The sequence below is a fragment of the Anomaloglossus baeobatrachus genome, chromosome 2, assembly GCF_048569485.1.
Source record: "Anomaloglossus baeobatrachus isolate aAnoBae1 chromosome 2, aAnoBae1.hap1, whole genome shotgun sequence".
NCBI classification, from domain to species: domain Eukaryota; kingdom Metazoa; phylum Chordata; class Amphibia; order Anura; family Aromobatidae; genus Anomaloglossus; species Anomaloglossus baeobatrachus.
Window position 1 is genome coordinate 423,192,922 of NC_134354.1, and position 20,225 is coordinate 423,213,146.

At 48.6% G+C, this 20,225-nt stretch overlaps 1 protein-coding gene across 20 annotated transcripts in view; it reads left to right on the forward strand.

Annotated features, from left to right (window-relative positions):
• The window catches only part of MACF1 (microtubule actin crosslinking factor 1), a 519,073-nt gene that overhangs the window by 218,395 nt on the left and 280,453 nt on the right, over positions 1-20,225 (forward strand). For all 20 annotated transcript variants that reach the window (XM_075336189.1, XM_075336201.1, XM_075336203.1 and 17 more), the window contains 6 exons: positions 3,101-3,184; positions 3,273-3,380; positions 3,461-3,559; positions 3,887-4,024; positions 13,438-13,526; positions 18,390-18,525. In XM_075336189.1, the coding sequence (XP_075192304.1) occupies positions 3,101-3,184; positions 3,273-3,380; positions 3,461-3,559; positions 3,887-4,024; positions 13,438-13,526; positions 18,390-18,525 (654 nt within the window). The remainder of the gene's footprint in view (positions 1-3,100; positions 3,185-3,272; positions 3,381-3,460; positions 3,560-3,886; positions 4,025-13,437; positions 13,527-18,389; positions 18,526-20,225) is intronic.

Below are 20,225 nucleotides of genomic sequence, written 5' to 3' on the forward strand. Positions count from 1 at the left end.
TCAAACTTCTCAACAAGCATGTTCAGGTGCGGCATTTTCGCATGGAGTCTCTGCGGTCAGTCATTGCCTCAATGACCCAAGGGGATTTCCTGGCATCCATCGACATCAGAGATGCCTATCTGCATGTGCCAATTGCAGTTTCACACCAGCGTTGGCTACGTTTTGCAATCGGAGAGGAACATTTCCAATTCGTGGCTCTCCCCTTCGGGTTAGCCACGGCCCCTCGGGTATTCACCAAGGTCATGGCAGCAGTGGTTGCGGTTCTGCACCTCCAGGGGTTGGCAGTGATTCCTTACCTGGACGACCTTCTAGTCAAGGCTTCATCCAGCGCAGACTGTCAGCGGAGTGTCTCGCTCACTCTCGCCACTCTAGCCCAATTCGGGTGGCTTGTCAATCTGCCCAAATCCACTCTGACTCCGACCCAGAGGCTCACGTACGTAGGGATGCAGTTCGAGACTCTGCCGGCACTTGTGAAGTTGCCCTTAATCAAACAGCAGTCCCTGATGCAGGTGCTTGGTCAGATGGTGGCGTCGATGGAGGCTGTTCCCTTTGCCCAGTTCCATCTGCGGCCACTGCAGCTGGACATTCTCCGCTGTTTGGACAAGCGGCCTTCCTCCTTGCACAGGTTAGTGGCTCTGTCGCCACAGACCAGGAGCTCTCTTCAGTGGTGGCTTCGGCCCCTCTCTCTGTCTCAGGGGCGCTCCTTCCTGGCCCCGTCCTGGGTTATCCTCACCACGGATGCCAGTCTATCCGGCTGGGGAGCGGTATGTCTCCACCACCGAGCACAGGGCACTTGGACTCCGTCCGAGTCAGCCCTCTCGATCATTGTGCTGGAAACCAGAGTCGTGCTTCTGGCTCTCCTAGCTTTTCACCACCTATTGGCGGGCAAGCACATCCGAGTCCAGTCAGACAACGCGACAGCGGTTGCCTACATCAGTCACCAAGGCGGGACACGCAGCCGCCTGGCAATGTTGGAGGTACAACGCATCCTTCAATGGACGGAGGACTCCAAGTCCACCATATCCGCAGTCCACATCCCAGGCGTGGAAAACTGGGAAGCAGATTATCTCAGCCGTCAAACCGTGGACAGTGGCGAGTGGTCCCTGCATCCGGCAGTGTTTCAGTCAATCTGCCGCAAGTGGGGCACTCCGGAAGTGGACCTAATGGCATCCTGTCACAACAACAAGGTTCCGGTTTACGTGGCTCGCTCCCACGATCCTCAGGCCTTCGCCGCGGACGCTCTGGTTCAAGACTGGTCCCAGTTTCGCCTGTCCTACGTGTTTCCCCCTCTAGCTCTCTTGCCCAGAGTTCTGCGCAAGATCAGAATGGAGGGCCGTCGAGTCATCCTCATTGCTCCGGACTGGCCCAGGCGAGCTTGGTACCCAGACCTGCTCCATCTGTCCGTAGAGGTGCCGTGGCATCTTCCGGACCGTCCAGACCTTCTCTCACAAGTTCCGTTTTTCCGCCAGAATTCTGCGGCTCTCAGGTTCAGGGCGTGGCTCTTGAGTCCTGGATCTTGACGGCTTCCGGTATCCCCCCTGAGGTCATCTCCACTATGACTCGGGCCCGTAAGTCTTCCTCTGTCAAGATCTATCACAGGACTTGGAAAATTTTCCTGTCCTGGTGTCGCTCTTCCGGCCATTCTCCTTGGCCTTTTTCCCTGCCGACCCTTCTGTCTTTTCTACAGTCCGGTCTGCAGCTGGGACTTTCCCTCAACTCTCTCAAGGGACAAGTCTCGGCTCTGTCAGGGCTGTTCCAGCGGCATATCGCCCGGCTGGCTCAGGTCCGCACCTTCATGCAAGGTGCGTCTCACATCATTCCGCCTTACCGGTGGCCCTTGGATCCCTGGGACCTCAATTTGGTTCTCACGGTTTTGCAGAAACCCCCCTTTGAGCCTCTTAGGGAGGTTTCTTTGTTTCGTCTTTCACAGAAAGTGGTCTTTCTAGTGGCCATAACTTCCCTCAGGAGAGTCTCTGATTTGGCTGCGCTCTCTTCGGAGTCACCTTTTTTGGTTTTTCATCAAGACAAGGTGGTTCTCCGTCCGACTCCGGACTTTCTCCCTAAGGTGGTTTCTCCTTTCCACCTTAACCAGGACATTACCCTACCTTCCTTTTGTCCGGCTCCTGTTCATCGCTTTGAGAAAGCGTTGCATACTCTGGATCTGGTGCGGGCGCTCCGGATCTATGTGTCTCACACCGCTGCTCTTAGGCGGTGCACCTCTCTTTTTGTGCTAACCACAGGTCGCCGTAAGGGCTTCTCTGCTTCTAAGCCGACCTTAGCACGTTGGATTAGGTCGACCATTTCGGATGCCTACCAGTGTTCTCAGGTGCCTCTCCCGCCGGGGATCAAGGCACACTCGACCAGAGCTGTCGGTGCCTCTTGGGCTTTCAGGCACCAGGCTACGGCTCAGCAAGTCTGTCAGGCTGCCACTTGGACTAGCCTGCATACCTTTTCAAAGCACTATCAAGTGCATGCTCATGCTTCGGCAGATGCGAGCTTGGGCAGACGCATCCTTCAGGCGGCTGTCGCCCATTTGTGAAGTTAGGCTCCGCCTACTTCTCAGTTTTTCTGTTTATTCCCACCCATGGACTGCTTTGAGACGTCCCAATGTCTGGGTCTCCCATAGGAACGATAAAGAAAAAGAGAATTTTGTTTACTTACCGTAAATTCTTTTTCTTATAGTTCCGTATTGGGAGACCCAGCACCCTCCCTGTTGCCTGTTGGCAGTTTCTTGTTCCGCGTGTTTTCACCGGCTGTTGTCGTGGACAGAGTCTCCGGTTGTTCCGGTTCTTGCTCTGTTTTTACTTGTGGGTGGCTATTTTCCTTCAGCTTTTGCACTAAACTGGCTAGATCTGGTTCTCCAGGGGGTGTATAAGCTCAGAGGGAGGAGCTACACTTTTGAGTGTAGTACTTTGTGTGTCCTCCGGAGGCAGAAGCTATACACCCAATGTCTGGGTCTCCCAATACGGAACTATAAGAAAAAGAATTTACGGTAAGTAAACAAAATTCTCTTTTTTATAGTCTTTTGATTTCATAAAGAATGTATGATCACTACTTTTTCCTGTCTATAATCTGACCTCAGACAATTTATTATTTTTAGGCACTGGTGGCGGAAATAGAGCGGAATCAGTCTCGTCTAGATGAATGTCAAGGCCTCTCCCAGCAGTACTCTGTGTCTGTGAAGGTGAGTGCTCCAAAGAGTCCATTTCTGTTGTTTCTTATATCAGTGACGGCTCGGTCTGATCAGTGTTTGACATATTTATCTTTTCCAGGATTATGAACTGCAGTTGATGACATACAAGGCCTTTGTGGAATCGCAGCAAAAGTCGCCGTTAAAGCGGAGGAGAATGCTGTCTACCTCAGATGTCATCACTCAAGAGGTAGGGTGATGTGTTTTCATATTAGTTTGTATATTTTCTCTCACAGTGCTACATACCCTTAACTTTTACCCATTTTTCAGTTTATGGATCTCCGCACTCGTTACACTGCTTTGGTGACTTTAACCACACAGCATGTCAAGTACATCAGTGACTCCCTGAGGAGACTTGAAGAAGAGGAGGTAATGTTACGTAGAGACGAGGCTACTCTTCCTTGCTTCTTTCTCTTTATTTGATGGTAAATGTATATGTTTCTATTCTCCATGTTCAATATGCTCTTTACCTAAGACTGGCTGATGTATATTGAGGGGTTGATAGGCATTCACATGTCATGTGAAAAGAAACACCACTAACAACATTGATTGAGGTGAGGGTAGAGGTACATATAGAAAGAAGTATTCAAGGCACCAGCCAATTACTCTATTGGGTAAAGCTTTTATCAAGCCATAGATTAGGACAATATCTTATACTTTAATCTACCAGGAATATATTCTTTTCCATCACTGTAGAAAGTTCTCGAAGAGGAGAAAGAAAAGCATACGGAGGGTCTGAAACAACTGTCTAGGTGGGTTTCCAGTCTCTCCCATGTGGTGTCAACAAGTGGAGGGAACAGTGCTGACCTGAAAAAGTCCATGTCAGAGAAAAAGGTACGCAACTACCATTAGATTGTCATTTCTAGTATTTCTGTTGTTTTTCTGAAGATACAAAAATGTTCTTCAATTTTGGTGTAAGTTTTTTTTTTATTTTTTGCTCTATTATTGGCATGTATGTCACATCATATTTGTAATGTGCATTCAGCATGTATTCTGGAAAAGCTTCTGCTATACATGGTAAAAAGAGTGGCCCCTACTTTACAAGCCCCTTTCATGTGAACTAAATGCCATAGATAAGCAGTTTACTAAATACCTTACCTTCTAAAATCCTTCTGTGCCCTGAGCTGCTCTCCTGGTCACATGACCTCTGGCAGGGAATCAAGCTGAATTATCATGAGGTTACCTCAAAATCTCTCTGGGTTCTGGAATCTGATGGGTGTGCAGAGCTCCATTTAGTAGAATGCACGCTGCTCCTGTGCATGCTGCTATAGACTCTGCCCTTGCTGCCTACCCTACCCTACCTGGTGACACTACCCTTCTTTGCATCTTTATGTATACAGCAAAGTGCCCTGTATTTAGCACCATCCAGCTTCCCATCAATTCTGACCACATTTCCTGTACCTGTTGAAAAAAAGCCTCCAAACAGCATGACACTGCTACCACCATGTTTGACGATGGGGATGGTGTTTTCGGATTGATGTGCAGTGTACGTTTTCCACCACACATACAGTTTTGCTTTTAGCCCAAAAAGTTCTACTTTGTCCATATTCCCATCAACCAGCTTCCTTGTCCCTGTTGAAGAAAAGCAGCCCCACGGTATTATGCTGCACCACTTTTAACTTCAGGTGCTCTGGTCAGATGAGACCAAATTAGAACTTCTTGGGCTAAATGCAAAGCGCTATGTATAGTAGAAAACTAGCACTAAACATTACCCTGAAAACACCATCGTCACAGCAGCATTGTGCTGTGGGGAGGCTTTTCTTCAGTAGAGACAGTTAGGCTGTGTGCACACGTGTGCATTTTTCCTGCATTTTGGCTGCGTTTAAAACTGCAACGTCTCAATGTCAATATGCATGTGTTGTGCTTCCCCAGCAAAGTGTATGAGAAGTCTGCAAATTCCATGCGCACGTCGCTTTTTTTTTTTTTTTTTCTTTTAGGCAGCGTTTTAGATTCCAAATATTTGACAAAATCGATGCGTTTAAATAAAAAAAAAAAAAAAAAAAGCAGCATGTCACTTCTTTTGCTTTTTCCACCCACACACTCTCTCTCTCTCTCTCTCTCTCTCTCTCTCTCTCTCTGTGTCGGTTGGTCTCTCTCTCCCTCTGTCGGTCTCTGTCAGTCTCCCTCTATCGATGTTGGTTTCTCTCTATCTGTCGGTCGGTCTCCCTCTCTCTGTCACGCTCTCTCTCTCATACTCACCAATCACCGGCATGGCAGTGCATAGCTGTCACACTGCGGCGGCTTCTACTGCTTCTTATGTTCACTGCTTCCCCCGCCCACCTATGCCTATGATTGGTTGCATTCAGACGAGCCCCCACACTGACAGCTGTCTCACTGCAACTAATCACAGCCGACGTTCGGCGGGTCTATATCGTGCAGAAATATAAATAAATATTTTAAAACAAAAGACGTGCAGTCCCCCCAATTTTGAAACCAGCCAAGGTAAAGCCACACGACTGAGGGTTGGTATTCACAGGATGGGGAGCCCCCAGCCTACAAATATCAGCCAGAAGCCTCCCGGAATTGCCGCAGCCATTAGGTGCGACAGTCCCGGGACTCCACCCGGCTCATCCCGATTGCCCCGGTGCGGTGGCAATTGGGGTAATAATGAGTTAATGATAGCCCATGGCTGCCACTAAGTCCTAGGTTAATCATGGCAGGCATCTATGAGACATCCCCATGATTAATCTGTAAGTTAGAGCAGGGGTCCCCAACTCCAGTCCTCAAGGCCCACCAACAGTGCATGTTTTCAGGGTTTCCTTAGTATTGCACAGGTGATAATTTAATCACCTGCACAGGTGATCATTCCAACACCCATGCAATGCTGAGGAAATCCTAAAAACATGCACTGTTGGTGGGCCTTGAGGACTGGAGTTGGGGAATTCTGAGTTAGAGTAAATAAACACATACACCCAAAAAATCCTTTATTTGGAATAAAAGACAAAAAAACCCACTCTTTCACCATTTTATTACCCACCAAACATCCCTCCAGGTCCGACGTAATCCACACGAGGTCAGACGACGCTTTCAGCTCTGCTACATCGGAAGCTGACAGTGAGCGGTTACAGAGCATGAAGTGCAAGTGAAGTAAGCGCTGTCAGCGATGACGTCATTCAGGTTACCCACGGGCGGCCACAGCTGGAGTCCTCCACCTGTGACAACAAGTCGCTCAAGTGACTGAAGTGAGCCGCACGATCAGCGGTGCCCTCACTCTGGTGATTTGCGGTCTCCGGTGGAGGACTCCGGCTGTGGCTGCCGGCAGATAACCTGAGTGACGGCACCGCTGATTTCAGTCACTCAGGGGATTTGCGGTCACTGGTGAGTCCTTCACCGGTGACTGCAAATCAGGCCGCGGCACAGAGACCGACCTGTGCGATGATAATGAAGTCAGGTGAAGTTCATCAGAGTTAATTCTCATCGCGCGGCTCTGTCTCGCAGGCAGCCATGCTGTATGGTGATGTAGGGAGTTAGCAGAGCCGAGGGGGACCGCACTGTCAAAATGCATCCAAAATACATGCTTTTCTTTGTCGCTCCATTGGGAGACCCAGACAATTGGGTGTATAGCTACTGCCTCCGGAGGCCACACAAAGTATTACACTTTAAAAAGTGTAACCCCTCCCCTCTGCCTATACACCCTCCCGTGCATCACGGGCACATCAGTTTTTTGCTTTGTGTTGAAGGAGGCACACATGCACACAATGCTCCACATTTTAGTCAGCAGCAGCTGCTGACTATTTCGGATGGAAGAAAAGAGGGCCTCTAAGGGCCCCCGGCATGCTCCCTTCTCACCCCACTGAGTCGGCGGTGTTGTTAAGGTTGAGGTACCCATTGCGGGTACAAAGGCAGGAGCCACATGCCGTTTTCCTTCCCCATCCCTTAGGGGCTCTGGGTGAAGTGGGATCCTAACCGGTCATCCAGGCACTGGGACCGGGCTCCCTCCGCAGCCCCTGGTGTTATCTGCCGGACAGGAGACTGAGTATCGTCAGGGACAAGGCCCTGCAACTACAGGTACTCTGTGTCCCCTTTGGGACGGTGCATGGAGCACCTGGGCCTCAGACGCTGCAGCGCCTGCAGTATTTTTTTTTGTCCGGGACTACCGCGCCGACCGTGCCTGATGGCCGGCCGCGGTTTTTACTTTAGTCCCCGGCTTTTGCGGCCTAGTACATTAAACGCCCGCCCCCGGGCCTGCCAGTCAGGGGCAAGGGCGGGACGGTCGGTCTGACGCCGACAGTGAGGGCTGGAGCACACATTGCTGTCCTCCTCCCCCCTCACTAATCCCTATGGGGCACCAGTTCCCGCACTTTTGTAAGTTACGCCCACGGCTCCCTCCTCCCCTGTGAACGCCGACAGCCATGTTTTAACACATTCTGCCGGTGGAGGACTTCTGGCTGCAGCTCTGGGAGACCCGAGGCAGGGAATCTGGTGGCCACATACCGCTGGAGCGGTTGGTAAGCCACACCGGTTACCGGTGCTGGTACCCCTAGGGTTCTGAACTGTATATAGATACATTATATTTGTATACTTTTTCCGGTTCAGCTATACTGTTCACTTGTGGCTATATACCCTCAGTGATCACGCTCCTGGGAGACAACAGCATGTCGTTCACAAGGAGCAAGGGGGCCAAGGCACAGGGTTATTTTGCTACCTGTACCTCTTGTGCGGCTATGTTACCTGCAGGTTCCACCTACCCTCACTGTGAGCAATGCTCGGCCCCTGTGGCACTCACTCAGCCGGAGCCTGAGGCACTAGGGGGTCCCTCGGCCCAGGTAGAACCGCCGCCCCCCCCTGTCCAGATGGCAGGGACAGAGTTTGCTGTTTTAGCCGACAAACTCTCTGAGTCGCTTTCTCATTCCATGACTCAGTCTATGGATAAATGGTCTGCTAAGTTTCTAGAGGTTTTGCAGTCCAGACCGGCCCTTACACAGGCCCCGGGCACTGCGGGATCACCCCCAGGCACCTCTCGGTCTGCGACTAAGCGTGTTCCTGGTGTGGCCTCTAGTTATTACGTGCAGGACTCCGGCACGGACCGCAGTCCCAGACCAGCTAAGCGGGCTCGCTTAGAATCTTCCCCGACTTCATCACGCAGTTCGGGGTCTCAGCTTGAGGATTCTCTAGAGGAGGAGGCGGAGGTCGCAGCTCAGGACTCTGACCCTGATGTTGCTCTCAATCTGGATACACCTGAAGGGGACGCCATAGTAAATGACCTTATAGCGTCCATCAACCAGGTGCTAGATCTGTCTCCCCCAACTCCGCCTACAGAGGATTCGGCTTCACAACAGGAGAAACACCAGTTTAGGTTTCCTAAACGTACCCGGAGTGCTTTCTTCGATCACTCTAACTTCAGAGATGCTGTCCAGAAGCACAGGGCTTTCCCGGACAAGCGATTTACTAAACGCCTTAATGACACACGTTACCCCTTCCCCGCTGACGTGGTTAAGGGTTGGGCTCAGTGTCCCAAGGTGGATCCTCCAGTCTCTAGACTGGCGGCTAGATCCGTAGTAGCAGTGGCTGACGGTGCATCGCTCAAGGATGCCACGGACAGGCAGATAGAGCTCCTGCTGAAATCCATCTATGAAGCCATAGGCGCGTCTTTTGCCCCAGCCTTTGCAGCTATGTGGGCACTCCAGGCTATCTCAGCTTGTCTGTCTGAGATTAATTCGGTCACCCGTACCGCTGCGCCACAAGTAACATCTTTGACTTCTCAGGCGTCAGTATTTGCATCCTACGCCATGAATGCTGTCCTGGACTCGGCTAGCCGTACAGGGGTAGCATCCGCCAATTCTGTGGCAGTCCGCAGAGCCATGTGGCTACGCGAATGGAAGGCAGACTCTGCTTCCAAAAAGTTCTTGACCGGTTTGCCTTTTTCTGGCGACCGACTGTTTGGCGAGCGATTGGATGAAATTATTAAGCAATCCAAGGGAAAGGACTCGTCCTTACCCCAACCCAAACCAAACAGACCTCAGCAACGGAAAGTTCAAGCGAGGTTTCGGTCCTTTCGGCCCTCAGCCAGATCCCAACCCTCCTCGTCCAACAGGCCACAGAAGAGCCAGAGGAACTCTTCTGCATGGCGGCTAAGTCACGTCCTCCAAAGACCACCGGAGGCACCGTCTCCAAGGCGGCCTCCTCATGACTTTCGGCCGCCCCAAACCGCATCCTCGGTCGGTGGCAGGCTCTCCCGCTTTTGCGACGCCTGGTGGCCACATGTCCAAGACCGATGGGTGAGGGACATTCTGTCTCACGGTTACAGGATAGAGTTCAGCTCTCGTCCTCCGACTCGTTTTTTCAGAACATCTCCGCCCCCCGAGCGGACCGTTGCGCTTTTTCAGGCGGTGGACACTCTGAAAACAGAAGGAGTGGTGATCCCCGTTCCCCTTCAGGAACGCGGTCGCGGTTTTTACTCCAATCTGTTCGTGGTGCCAAAAAAGGACGGCTCATTCCGTCCCGTTTTGGACCTCAAATTGCTCAACAGACATGTGACAACCAGGCGGTTTCGCATGGAATCCCTCCGATCTGTCATCGCTTCGATGTCCCAAGGAGACTTCCTAGCATCAATCGACATCAAAGATGCCTATCTCCATGTGCCGATCGTTCAAGAGCATCAACGCTTCCTGCGTTTCGCCATCGGGGACGAACACCTTCAGTTTGTGGCACTGCCTTTCGGCCTGGCGACAGCCCCACGGGTCTTCACCAAGGTCATGGCATCCGTCGTAGCGATCCTACACTCTCAGGGCCACTCGGTGATCCCTTACCTAGACGATCTCCTAGTCAAGGCACCCTCACGGGTGGCTTGTCAACACAGTCTGACCGTTGCTCTGGAGACTCTCCAGAGGTTCGGGTGGATCATCAATTTTCCAAAGTCAAAATTGTCTCCGACCCAGTCACTGACGTACCTCGGGATGGAGTTTCATACTCTCTCAGCGATGGTCAAGCTGCCGCTGGACAAACAGCGGTCGCTGCAGACAGGGGTGCAATCCCTTCTTCGGGCCCAGTCGCACCCCTTGAGGCGCCTCATGCACTTCCTGGGGAAGATGGTGGCAGCAATGGAGGCAGTTCCATTTGCGCAATTTCATCTGCGTCCTCTCCAATGGGACATTCTCCGCAAATGGGACAAGAGGCCGACGTCCTTAGACAGGAACGTCTCTCTGTCTCTGGAAGCCAAGACCTCGCTTCAGTGGTGGCTTCTCCCCACTTCTCTGTCGAAAGGAAAATCCTTCCTGCCCCCATCCTGGGCTGTGGTCACGACGGACGCGAGCCTGTCAGGATGGGGAGCGTTTTTTCTCCACCACAAGGCTCAGGGAACCTGGACTCCGACAGAGTCTTCCCTTCAGATCAATGTTCTGGAGATAAGGGCAGTGTATCTAGCCCTCAAGGCGTTCCATCGGTGGCTCGAGGGCAGGCAGATCCGCATACAGTCGGACAACGCCACGGCGGTTGCGTACATCAACCACCAGGGCGGCACTCGTAGTCGTCAAGCCTTCCAAGAAGTCCGGCGGATTCTGCTGTGGGCGGAGGCCACAGCCTCCACCATCTCCGCGGTTCACATTCCGGGCGTAGAAAACTGGGAAGCAGACTTCCTCAGTCGCCAGGGCATGAACGCGGGGGAATGGTCTCTCCACCCGGACGTGTTTCAAGAGATCTGTTGCCGCTGGGGAACGCCGGACGTCGATCTCATGGCGTCTCGGCACAACAACAAGGTCCCGGCATTCATGGCACGGTCTCAGGACCACAGAGCTCTGGCGGCGGACGCCTTAGTTCAGGATTGGTCGCAGTTTCAACTGCCTTATGTATTCCCTCCTCTGGCAATGCTGCCCAGAGTGTTACGCAAGATCAGGTCCGACTGCCGCCGCGCCATCCTCGTCGCTCCAGATTGGCCGAGGCGGTCGTGGTACCCGGATCTGTGGCATCTCACGGTGGGGCAACCGTGGGCGCTCCCAGACCGACCAGACTTGCTATCTCAAGGGCCATTTTTCCATCTGAATTCTGCGGCCCTCAACCTGACTGTGTGGCCATTGAGTCCTGGCTCTTAGCGTCCTCAGGGTTTTCTCAAGATGTCATTGCCACTATGAGACAGGCCAGGAAACCAACGTCAGCCAAGATCTATCACAGAACTTGGAGGATCTTCTTAGCCTGGTGCTCTGAGAGGGGGTTCATCCCCTGGCCGTTTGCCTTACCCAGGTTTCTTTCCTTCCTTCAATCGGGATTGGACAAGGGTTTGTCTCTCGGCTCTCTCAAGGGTCAAGTCTCGGCGCTTTCCGTGTTTTTTCAAAAGCGTCTAGCCAGGCTTCCGCAGGTCCGCACGTTCCTGCAGGGAGTTTGCCACATAGTCCCACCTTACAAGCGTCCGCTGGAACCCTGGGATCTCAACATGGTTCTACGGGCTCTTCAAAAACCACCTTTTGAGCCGCTGCGGGATGTCTCTCTATCGCGTCTTTCGCAGAAGGTGGCATTTCTAGTGGCGGTCACTTCACTCCGTAGAGTGTCAGAGCTTGCAGCGCTGTCTTGCAAAGGCCCTTTCCTGGTATTTCACCAGGATAAGGTGGTTCTGCGTCCGGTTCCGGACTTTCTCCCTAAGGTGGTGTCCACTTTTCATCTCAATCAGGATATCTCCTTACCTTCATTTTGCCCTCATCCAATTCACCAATGTGAAAAGGATTTGCATTTGTTAGATCTAGTGAGAGCACTCCGGATCTACGTGTCTCGCACGGCGCTACTGCGCCGCTCTGATGCGCTCTTTGTCCTTGTCGCTGGCCAGCGTAAGGGGTCGCAGGCTTCCAAGTCAACCTTGGCTCGGTGGATCAAGGAACCGATTTTTGAAGCCTACCGTTCTTCTGGGCTTCCGATTCCTTCAGGGCTGAAAGCCCATTCTACCAGAGCCGTGGGTGCGTCCTGGGCATTGCGGCACCAGGCTACGGCTCAGCAGGTGTGTCAGGCGGCTACCTGGTCGAGTCTGCACACTTTCACGAAACACTATCAGGTGCATGCCTATGCTTCGGCAGATGCCAGCCTAGGTAGGCGAGTCCTTCAGGCGGCGGTTGCCCACCTGTAAGAGGGGGCCGTTGTTTCGGCTCTTTTTATCGAGGTATTCTTTTACCCACCCAGGGACTGCTTTTGGACGTCCCAATTGTCTGGGTCTCCCAATGGAGCGACAAAGAAGGGAATTTTGTTTACTTACCGTAAATTCCTTTTCTTCTAGCTCCTATTGGGAGACCCAGCACCCGCCCCTGTGCCCTTCGGGCTGTTTGTTCTTTTGTGTTCACATGTTGTTCATGTTGAATTGTTCTTTTGGTTCATGTTTTCAGTTCTCCGAACATCCTTCGGATTGAATTTACCTTAGACCAATTTATAAGTTTCCTCCTTCCTGCTTTGGCACCAAAACTGATGTGCCCGTGATGCACGGGAGGGTGTATAGGCAGAGGGGAGGGGTTACACTTTTTAAAGTGTAATACTTTGTGTGGCCTCCGGAGGCAGTAGCTATACACCCAATTGTCTGGGTCTCCCAATAGGAGCTAGAAGAAAAGGAATTTACGGTAAGTAAACAAAATTCCCTTCTTTGGGTGCATTTTTTTTTTGTCAAACGCTGGTACAGGCTACGAAAGACTTGATAATGAAGAGGAGGTTCAGCTTCCAGTAGGACAACGACCCGAAACACGTTGGCAGAGCTACAATGGATGGTTTAGATCAAAACATATTCATGTGTCTCAATGGCTCAAAGTGCAGACCTAGATTCAATTGAGAATCTATGGGAAGAAATGAAAATTACTGTGCATAGACGCTCTCCATCCAATATGACAGATCTAGAGCTAGTTTGCACAAAAGAATGTGCAAAGATTTCAGCCTCTGGATGCGCAGAACTGGTAGAGACATACAACAAAAGACTTGCAGCAGTAAATTCAGTGAAAGATGTTCTTAGAAAGTATTGACCGGGGGGGGGGGGCCTGAATACAAATGCACGTCACAATTTTCACACTTGTATTTTTTAAATATTTAGAAATCCATGTATCATTTCCCTTACATTTCACAAATACTTAGTACTTTGTGGTGTTATATCACATAAAATTTCAATAAAATATATTTAAGGTTATGGGTGTAACATAAAAAAAAGTGTAAAATTACTTGGGGTATGAATATTTTTTCAAGGCCCTGTATATGTGACATGTTTTGGGGGTCATTTCATGCTTTTGAGAACCCTTGCGAATGCTATGCTTAATCTATGAGGCCTTTATTATACTTGTTTTTTTTTTGTATAGGCATTAAGTGAAGAGCTTCTCTCAAAAAAAGCTGAAGTTTATGAAGCTATTAAATCTATGCAGATCTTTTTAGCCAAGAACAACGATAAGTGAGTACCACAAGTTCTGTGTTTAAAATTTTGTGCTTTTTTTTTTTTTTTTAAACACACAATTTCATTAGATTTTCTTAAACTAGGGTACAGAAACAAGGACAGGGCAAAAGGGGTAAAAAATAAATTAAAACATCATCATATCAAGAGGGAAGGCCTCTCGTGGGTAACCCTTTTTCTCACTATCAACAAACCCTATTACCCGCATACTGAATCTGTTACCCTTCCCACCCTCCATCCCCTGAAAGATCCCCTGAACAAAAGCCCACCCCAACCCTTTTCTAGTTCAACACCGCCAAACCTCCCACTGCTCTTCCATCAAGAACCCTTAAGCTAACTCCCTCCGACTAGCCTGTATCTTTAATTTGCCCAAGGAACCCTTCAAATCTTCAGTAAGGTACCATTCTGTGTATGTAAATAGGGAAACCACTTGCTTAGTCTCCTCTTCTGAACAAATCCATGTTATGAATGCCCTCCATTTTCCAAAGAATTTCTTCGTCTGTTTGTCCTTATCCCTCTCCACTCCCAGCTTTTCCAGGTTGAGCAAATTTTTTAGTCACTTTACCAACTCCTCCTGTGACTTTACTTCTTTCACTAACCATTTTTGTAATATTGCCCTCTTGCTCAACATCGTTATGCAACCTCTCCTTTCCCCCCCCTCCCCCTCATCTTGCTGTCCATAATGAAAAACCCACAAATGAGGCTCAAGCCCCACCCTCATTTTCCAAATATCCCAAATTAGTGACTGGACCTGCTTCCAAAACTTTTGGATTTTATCACATTGCCACACCCCATGATACAAATCAGCCTTGTCTGCAATGCGGGCAGTGTAATATTTTGTATGGGTGTTTTCTATTAGGGATATTGAACCCATATATAGCTTTATGTATTAAATGAAATTGAGTATCCCTACAATTTCATTAATTACATGCCTTAGCACCATCCACGCCTTTTACTATCTTTTCCTCCCCCTCCGGATCTGCTTGATGTCGGGCCCAGGCGTTGTACCCGGGAGGTTAGGAATTAGTATCTCCCTCATATCTCTATAAAGGGTAGAAATATTTATCCAATTAATGTCTCTCATTATCATCTCATCCATTTGGTTGGTCCCATATTCCTTTGTAATATTCTGTAATTTGAGCATTAACCCCTGCTTAATCTGCCCGAATTGAATGGTTTGAAACAACCACAATCCAAATCTGTCTTTCAACTCATCACCTGTCAACCATCGTACTTCAGTTTCATGCATTAGATCTTTAATTGTCCTTACCCCCTTCTCTCTCCACTCTTGGAAAAGCTAGTTTTCAAGTCCTTGTGGAAAATCTGGATGAGCCCAAATATTCAGAAATTTAGAAATTCGCCATGCCAGACCCAACTTTTTCCTCACCACCTTCCACACCATCACTGTGTCTCTGCACACCAATGATTGCTTTGCTTTGGTCAGCAGTTTTGGGATAGATGTGTGTGTGCTGCCCCCACACCAGAAGCCGGTGCTGCTCTGATCCGGATCCGCTGTATGGCTCGTGGGATTCTACCAGACCTGGGGGTCGCGCGTACACTTCAAATAAAAGGGGACGTATTTGTACGGGATTTGCCGTAAACTGTCTGTGACTCCACCCACGGTGTGTGGTGAGGTGTAGCACCACCACTGCTGTCGTGGGACTCCCGGGGGCGTTGGGCAGGCAGCTGGATGTTAACCCCTCCGTGGGTAGGGATGGATGCCCCGGGGCCCAATGTCTCTATGCTGGGGACGGTGACGGCAGAGGCCGGCGCACCCGGTCAGACCGGGGATGTTACTCACGGTAGAATAAATCACACAAGTGCTGTGGTAAACCAAGGTGATGGTGGCCGGCCGCCGCAGACGGGTGTATCTGGTCCCACACCCGGGCTGATGGTCAATCCCTTCCCTCTGCACTCTGTGTTTGCTGTGTTGGACTTCCCAGTGTGTAACACGGGAGTCCGCTCCCGGTCCTTTGGTTGGGAGCAGTGCCCGTCTGACGATGACCCTTGGGATCTACGGGCCCTGGCGGATGCCCTATCCCTCTCGGTGGGTGGTTGTCTATTTTTCGGGACTTAGGTTGGGACAGGTCCTAAAATCCTTCCCTCAATTGGGTAATTAGCTAGGCCGTTGGTGCCGGTCCTGGCTTCAGGGTCCAAGTACCCCCTCTGTGCACGGTTTCCGGGTCGGTTCTCCGGTATCTGTACCGGCGGGCTACAACACTGCCCCGGTCCACCTCGGATCTCCGGCAGCCGTCTTCCCGTCTCCTGCTGACACGGACCACCGTCTGCCACCTAGCCAGCACGCCAGGGCTCCAACCCCGACGCCTGTCAACTTGAACTTCAGCCTGTCACTGACTGAGCTTATCTCCAAACTGACTGTTTTCCCGCCCTGGGTTCTCAAGATCCCTAGGTGGGCGTTCTTCATCCGCCTGGTCCCGCCCACTGGTGTGTCTGTCCTACCCTGAGGGGGGTGACCAGAGTTTCAGGTAGGCTGGTTTAACCCTGTGTGGGAAAGGTGTTATGCGGGGGGCCTATGTGTGACTACCTGGTTTTGCCAGGGCGTCACATATGCATAATGGATCCTAAATCCCATGGCTTACAGAATTCCGACTCCAATTGCCAATCAGAATAACGACTTGTCCTCCTCAACCAACCTATTACGTGTTGCATTATGCATGCTAGATTATAACCCCTGACATTGGGTAATTTGATCCCTCCTTTCTCCAAAGATTTGAGCTTTATAGAATTAAGGATTTATTCACACAAGCATGAGAACCCTTTGGGTAAAAATTGCTTTAATCTACCAACAATATTATATCCCGTTTAGGGCTAAATATAGAACCCACACATGGTGCTATGTTGTGAATAAAGCATCAAGTATGCAAAAGCCTCTTCAGAAAATGAGAACTCTAGTGCCATCTATTGGAAGTAGTATTCCTAAAAGTCACATGAGTTAGGATAAAAGCCTAACCAGGCACTCCATTGACAAACCCATGTTTCAGGTTGTTTGCTCTTCATCTGTGCAAAGCAGGAAAACTGGTTTGATTAGGTGAGATGCCTTTGACAGGGCATCTAAGTAGTATAGTTTCTCCTTTTTGACAAGGCCTACTTTTGCATGACTACCAACAGAGAAAGAGTTTAAAGAATGTTTTATGTGCAGATATTTAATGGTCATTGCCAATTATTTTAGTGACATGTACTTCTGTAGTTCAGCTTTTATTTTGATGCCTTAAGGTGTAAGTGGTAAGGATGCTTTACACGCTGCGACATCGCTAGCGATGGCTAGCTATGTCGTGTGCGATAGCACCCGCCCACGTTGCTGTTTCGTCATGGGGGTGATCGCTGCCGTAGCGAACAATATCGCTACGGCAGCATCACACGCACATACCTGCGTAGTGACGTCGCTGGAGACACCGAACAATCTCTCCTTTAAGGGGGAGGTTCGTTCGGCGTCACAGCGATGTCACTAAGCGGCCGCCCAATAGCAGAGGAGGGGCATAGATGAGCGGCCGGAACATGCCGCCCACCTACTTCCTTCCTCATTGCCGGTGGACGCAGGTAAGGAGATGTTCGTCGTTCCTGTGGTGTCACACATGCGATGTGTAATGCCGCAGGAAGGACGAACAACTAGCGGCATGCACCACCAACGATATTATGAAAAGGAGCGACGTGTCAACGATCAACGATTTTTGACGTTTTTGCGATCGCTGATCGTCGCTCCTTTTAGTCACACACAACGATATCGCTAACGGCGCTGGATGTGCATCACAAACACCGTGACCCCGACGATATTTCGTTAGCGATATCGTTGTGTGTAAAGTACCCTGTACAGTCTCCCCTTGTGGAGAGCGCCAAGTTGGCATAAAGAAACTTTCAGACCATGCAATACTCGAATGGGAATTTAAGAAGGAAGATGATGGTAACTCTAGCTCACCCAGTAAAACCAACCTTCATGTTTTACACAGATGAGAGGCAAACCGCCCAAAACACTTGTCTGCAAATGGAGTTTCTGGTTTGATTTCTTAGCCTTAGTGATGTGGCAAGGGACTTTAAAGGGTCGATATTGGCATTTAGGAGTTGTACTTTCAATCGAAGTGAAGAGGTTATTTGCATATTTAAATTTCCAATTTTACACCATATTGGCTCTCTCAACAAGGAGAAACCTCTTCAACCCTGAAGCATCAAGTAGACAGTTGAACTACAGTGATAGATGACACTAAAATTATTTAGCACTGGACAATAAATATTTGTTGATTAGCACAGCCTAAAGTCATGGATGTAATCATTAAAATGCCCATACACATTAGTTTGGGGTGGAAAAACAGGTTCCCTTTAAACTATTCCATTGTTAGCAGTTATTAAAGGGTTATTCCAACCTGAAATTCACACTAATCATTCACTCGCTAGGTGGTAAACGATGAAGTAGTGGAAGTCTTACTGTTGGGGCTTCCATGGACATCAAAACTGCGGTCTCTGGTTCTGTAACCTCCATTTGCGACCATAATTTCCATTTGTTTGAGAGTAGCAGTGGTTGGATTCCCCGGAGATCCTGCATTTAGGACCTGTCTGGTGGACATCTGATTAATACTTTAGGTTGGAATACCCCTTTAACACTACTATGGATGCATTTAGACAACTTGTGAAGTAAAAGATTGTGTGCCAGTACATGGATATCATATTTGGAACTACGTATAATATTGTCAGCAATGGAAAATGTTTTCTTGAGATCTTATGGCATCTCTGCCCTTTTCTTCCAGCTATCCTGATAATGTAATTATCATTAATGGTTATTTCATTACTGTAAAATCTTAACGTCTGTGTCCAAATTTACTTGATTAGTTTCCAATCTATTTGTTCCAATAGGTTGTCACCAGAGGAGAAAGCCGAGATCTCCTCTCAGATCCAGGAGCTGAAGGAAGCCTATAACAGGCTGTGCGAAGAGTCCGACAACCAAATACAAGTGCTTCATACCGAGCTTGCTCGGAAGGCTGAGCAAAAGGTATGGAATATCACCACCAGTTTACTTCTAGAAATCTGTGTGTTGTGATAATAATAGTATGTAGAGTCATTAATGACCATCCTTATATGCTTCTCATAAATAGGTATATTATTAGCTGATAACGTTATCATTATTGGGAGGAGAGAGGGCTATATTATGTGACTTGTGCCAAGGATACTCCTTTGTTACAAAAAATAGCATTTTGTTACCCATCCAACTTCTGTACCATCTTTGTAGGACACGTTGAGCTTCTCCTTATACCTCACTGTAGTATAAGGCTTGTTTAGAGCCTTTATTCCCCTTCCTGAAGATACCCCATATTACTATTAGATTATTATATGCCTCTCTCTTCTCAATTGCTGCCATTTATTTTGGAAAGGTTGTGCAGCTCTGATTTTTTCTAAAAGGCTATAAAACGCTATAATAATACTAAATAATCACCTTATCACTCACCAGCCACCAGTGTGACATTGTCTGTACTTCTCTCTACCTTTACTCAATCCAATTGTCATCACTGTGGCCTGTGATTGGCAGCAGCGGTCACTTAAAGACTGGTTGTGGTGGGGAGAAAACTTTTTGGTTTTATTCATTTTAAAATCATGGCTGCACGACCCCTTTGGAGGTTCCCGTTGACCGTATGTCATTTGTGTTGCGCTTCTTTGTGAATATTGTCAGTCACACACCCTAACCATATGTGTCTGTGCCGTTTCTGTGGCGTTAATACACACACGTGAATGTCTCAGTAGAGCGTGAAACTACCACGTACACCTGAAAGTGTTTGTTCTTCAGTAACCGATTTCCCTTTTTTGCTTTTAACAATCTTGATGAAAGGGTGGAGCACAATTAACGATGTGGAAGTGTATTATGTACTGAGCACGATGTGTCCTGTTTATGTCCTAAAAACAATTAACTAGCAACCCTGCTTATGAGTATAACTAACCATCCAGAGGCTATATACCAACCACTATTTGTAAAAAATAAAATATGGAGAGGAAGATCTCTGTACATGGGGTTTCGTGTTGCAAACAATGCTGGCATGCTGGAAGCTAACACCAAAGCTTTTCCTGTGTGTTATACATCGTCGCGTAAGGTTCTCTTGTCTGTTGCATTTCCATGGCACTTGTGACTCTGGTAAGTAAAAACTTTGTATGTCCTCTTTCTGTAACCTTATTGTCCTTTAACCTCGGTTTTCCTTATTTTATGTGCATGTAGATAGGATTGTAAACAGCCAAGTAGGTACGTGGGCCTAGCCAAAGGTAGAAGTACATGTTCTAATCTGTCTTTCATCTGATTAGTCTGTACCTATGGATAAGATGCATGGTCTATGTTGGTGGCAAAATGAATAAATTATTGCATTAAATAATTGTTGGTGGTGGGCATCTTAAAATCATAGAAGTTTGATTTTTTTTTTTCTTCTTTATTTTTTATGTTCAGTACCGGTTCCTTTTTTTTTTTTTTTTTTTTTCCTTTTCCCAGTAGTCTTAGGGTATGTGCACACGGCGGCTAATATAGATGTCGGCGTACCTGCTGTTTTTTTTTTGTTTTTTTGTTTTGTTTTTTTTAAGCAAGTGATGGTTTAGGCTGGAGGTGTCTTTCCTATAGTATCTTGTTTGATATATTTAAAAAAAAATAAAAAAAATAAAATATATTATTTAGAAACAAACGAGAAGAGAAAATATATATAAATAAATATATATAGA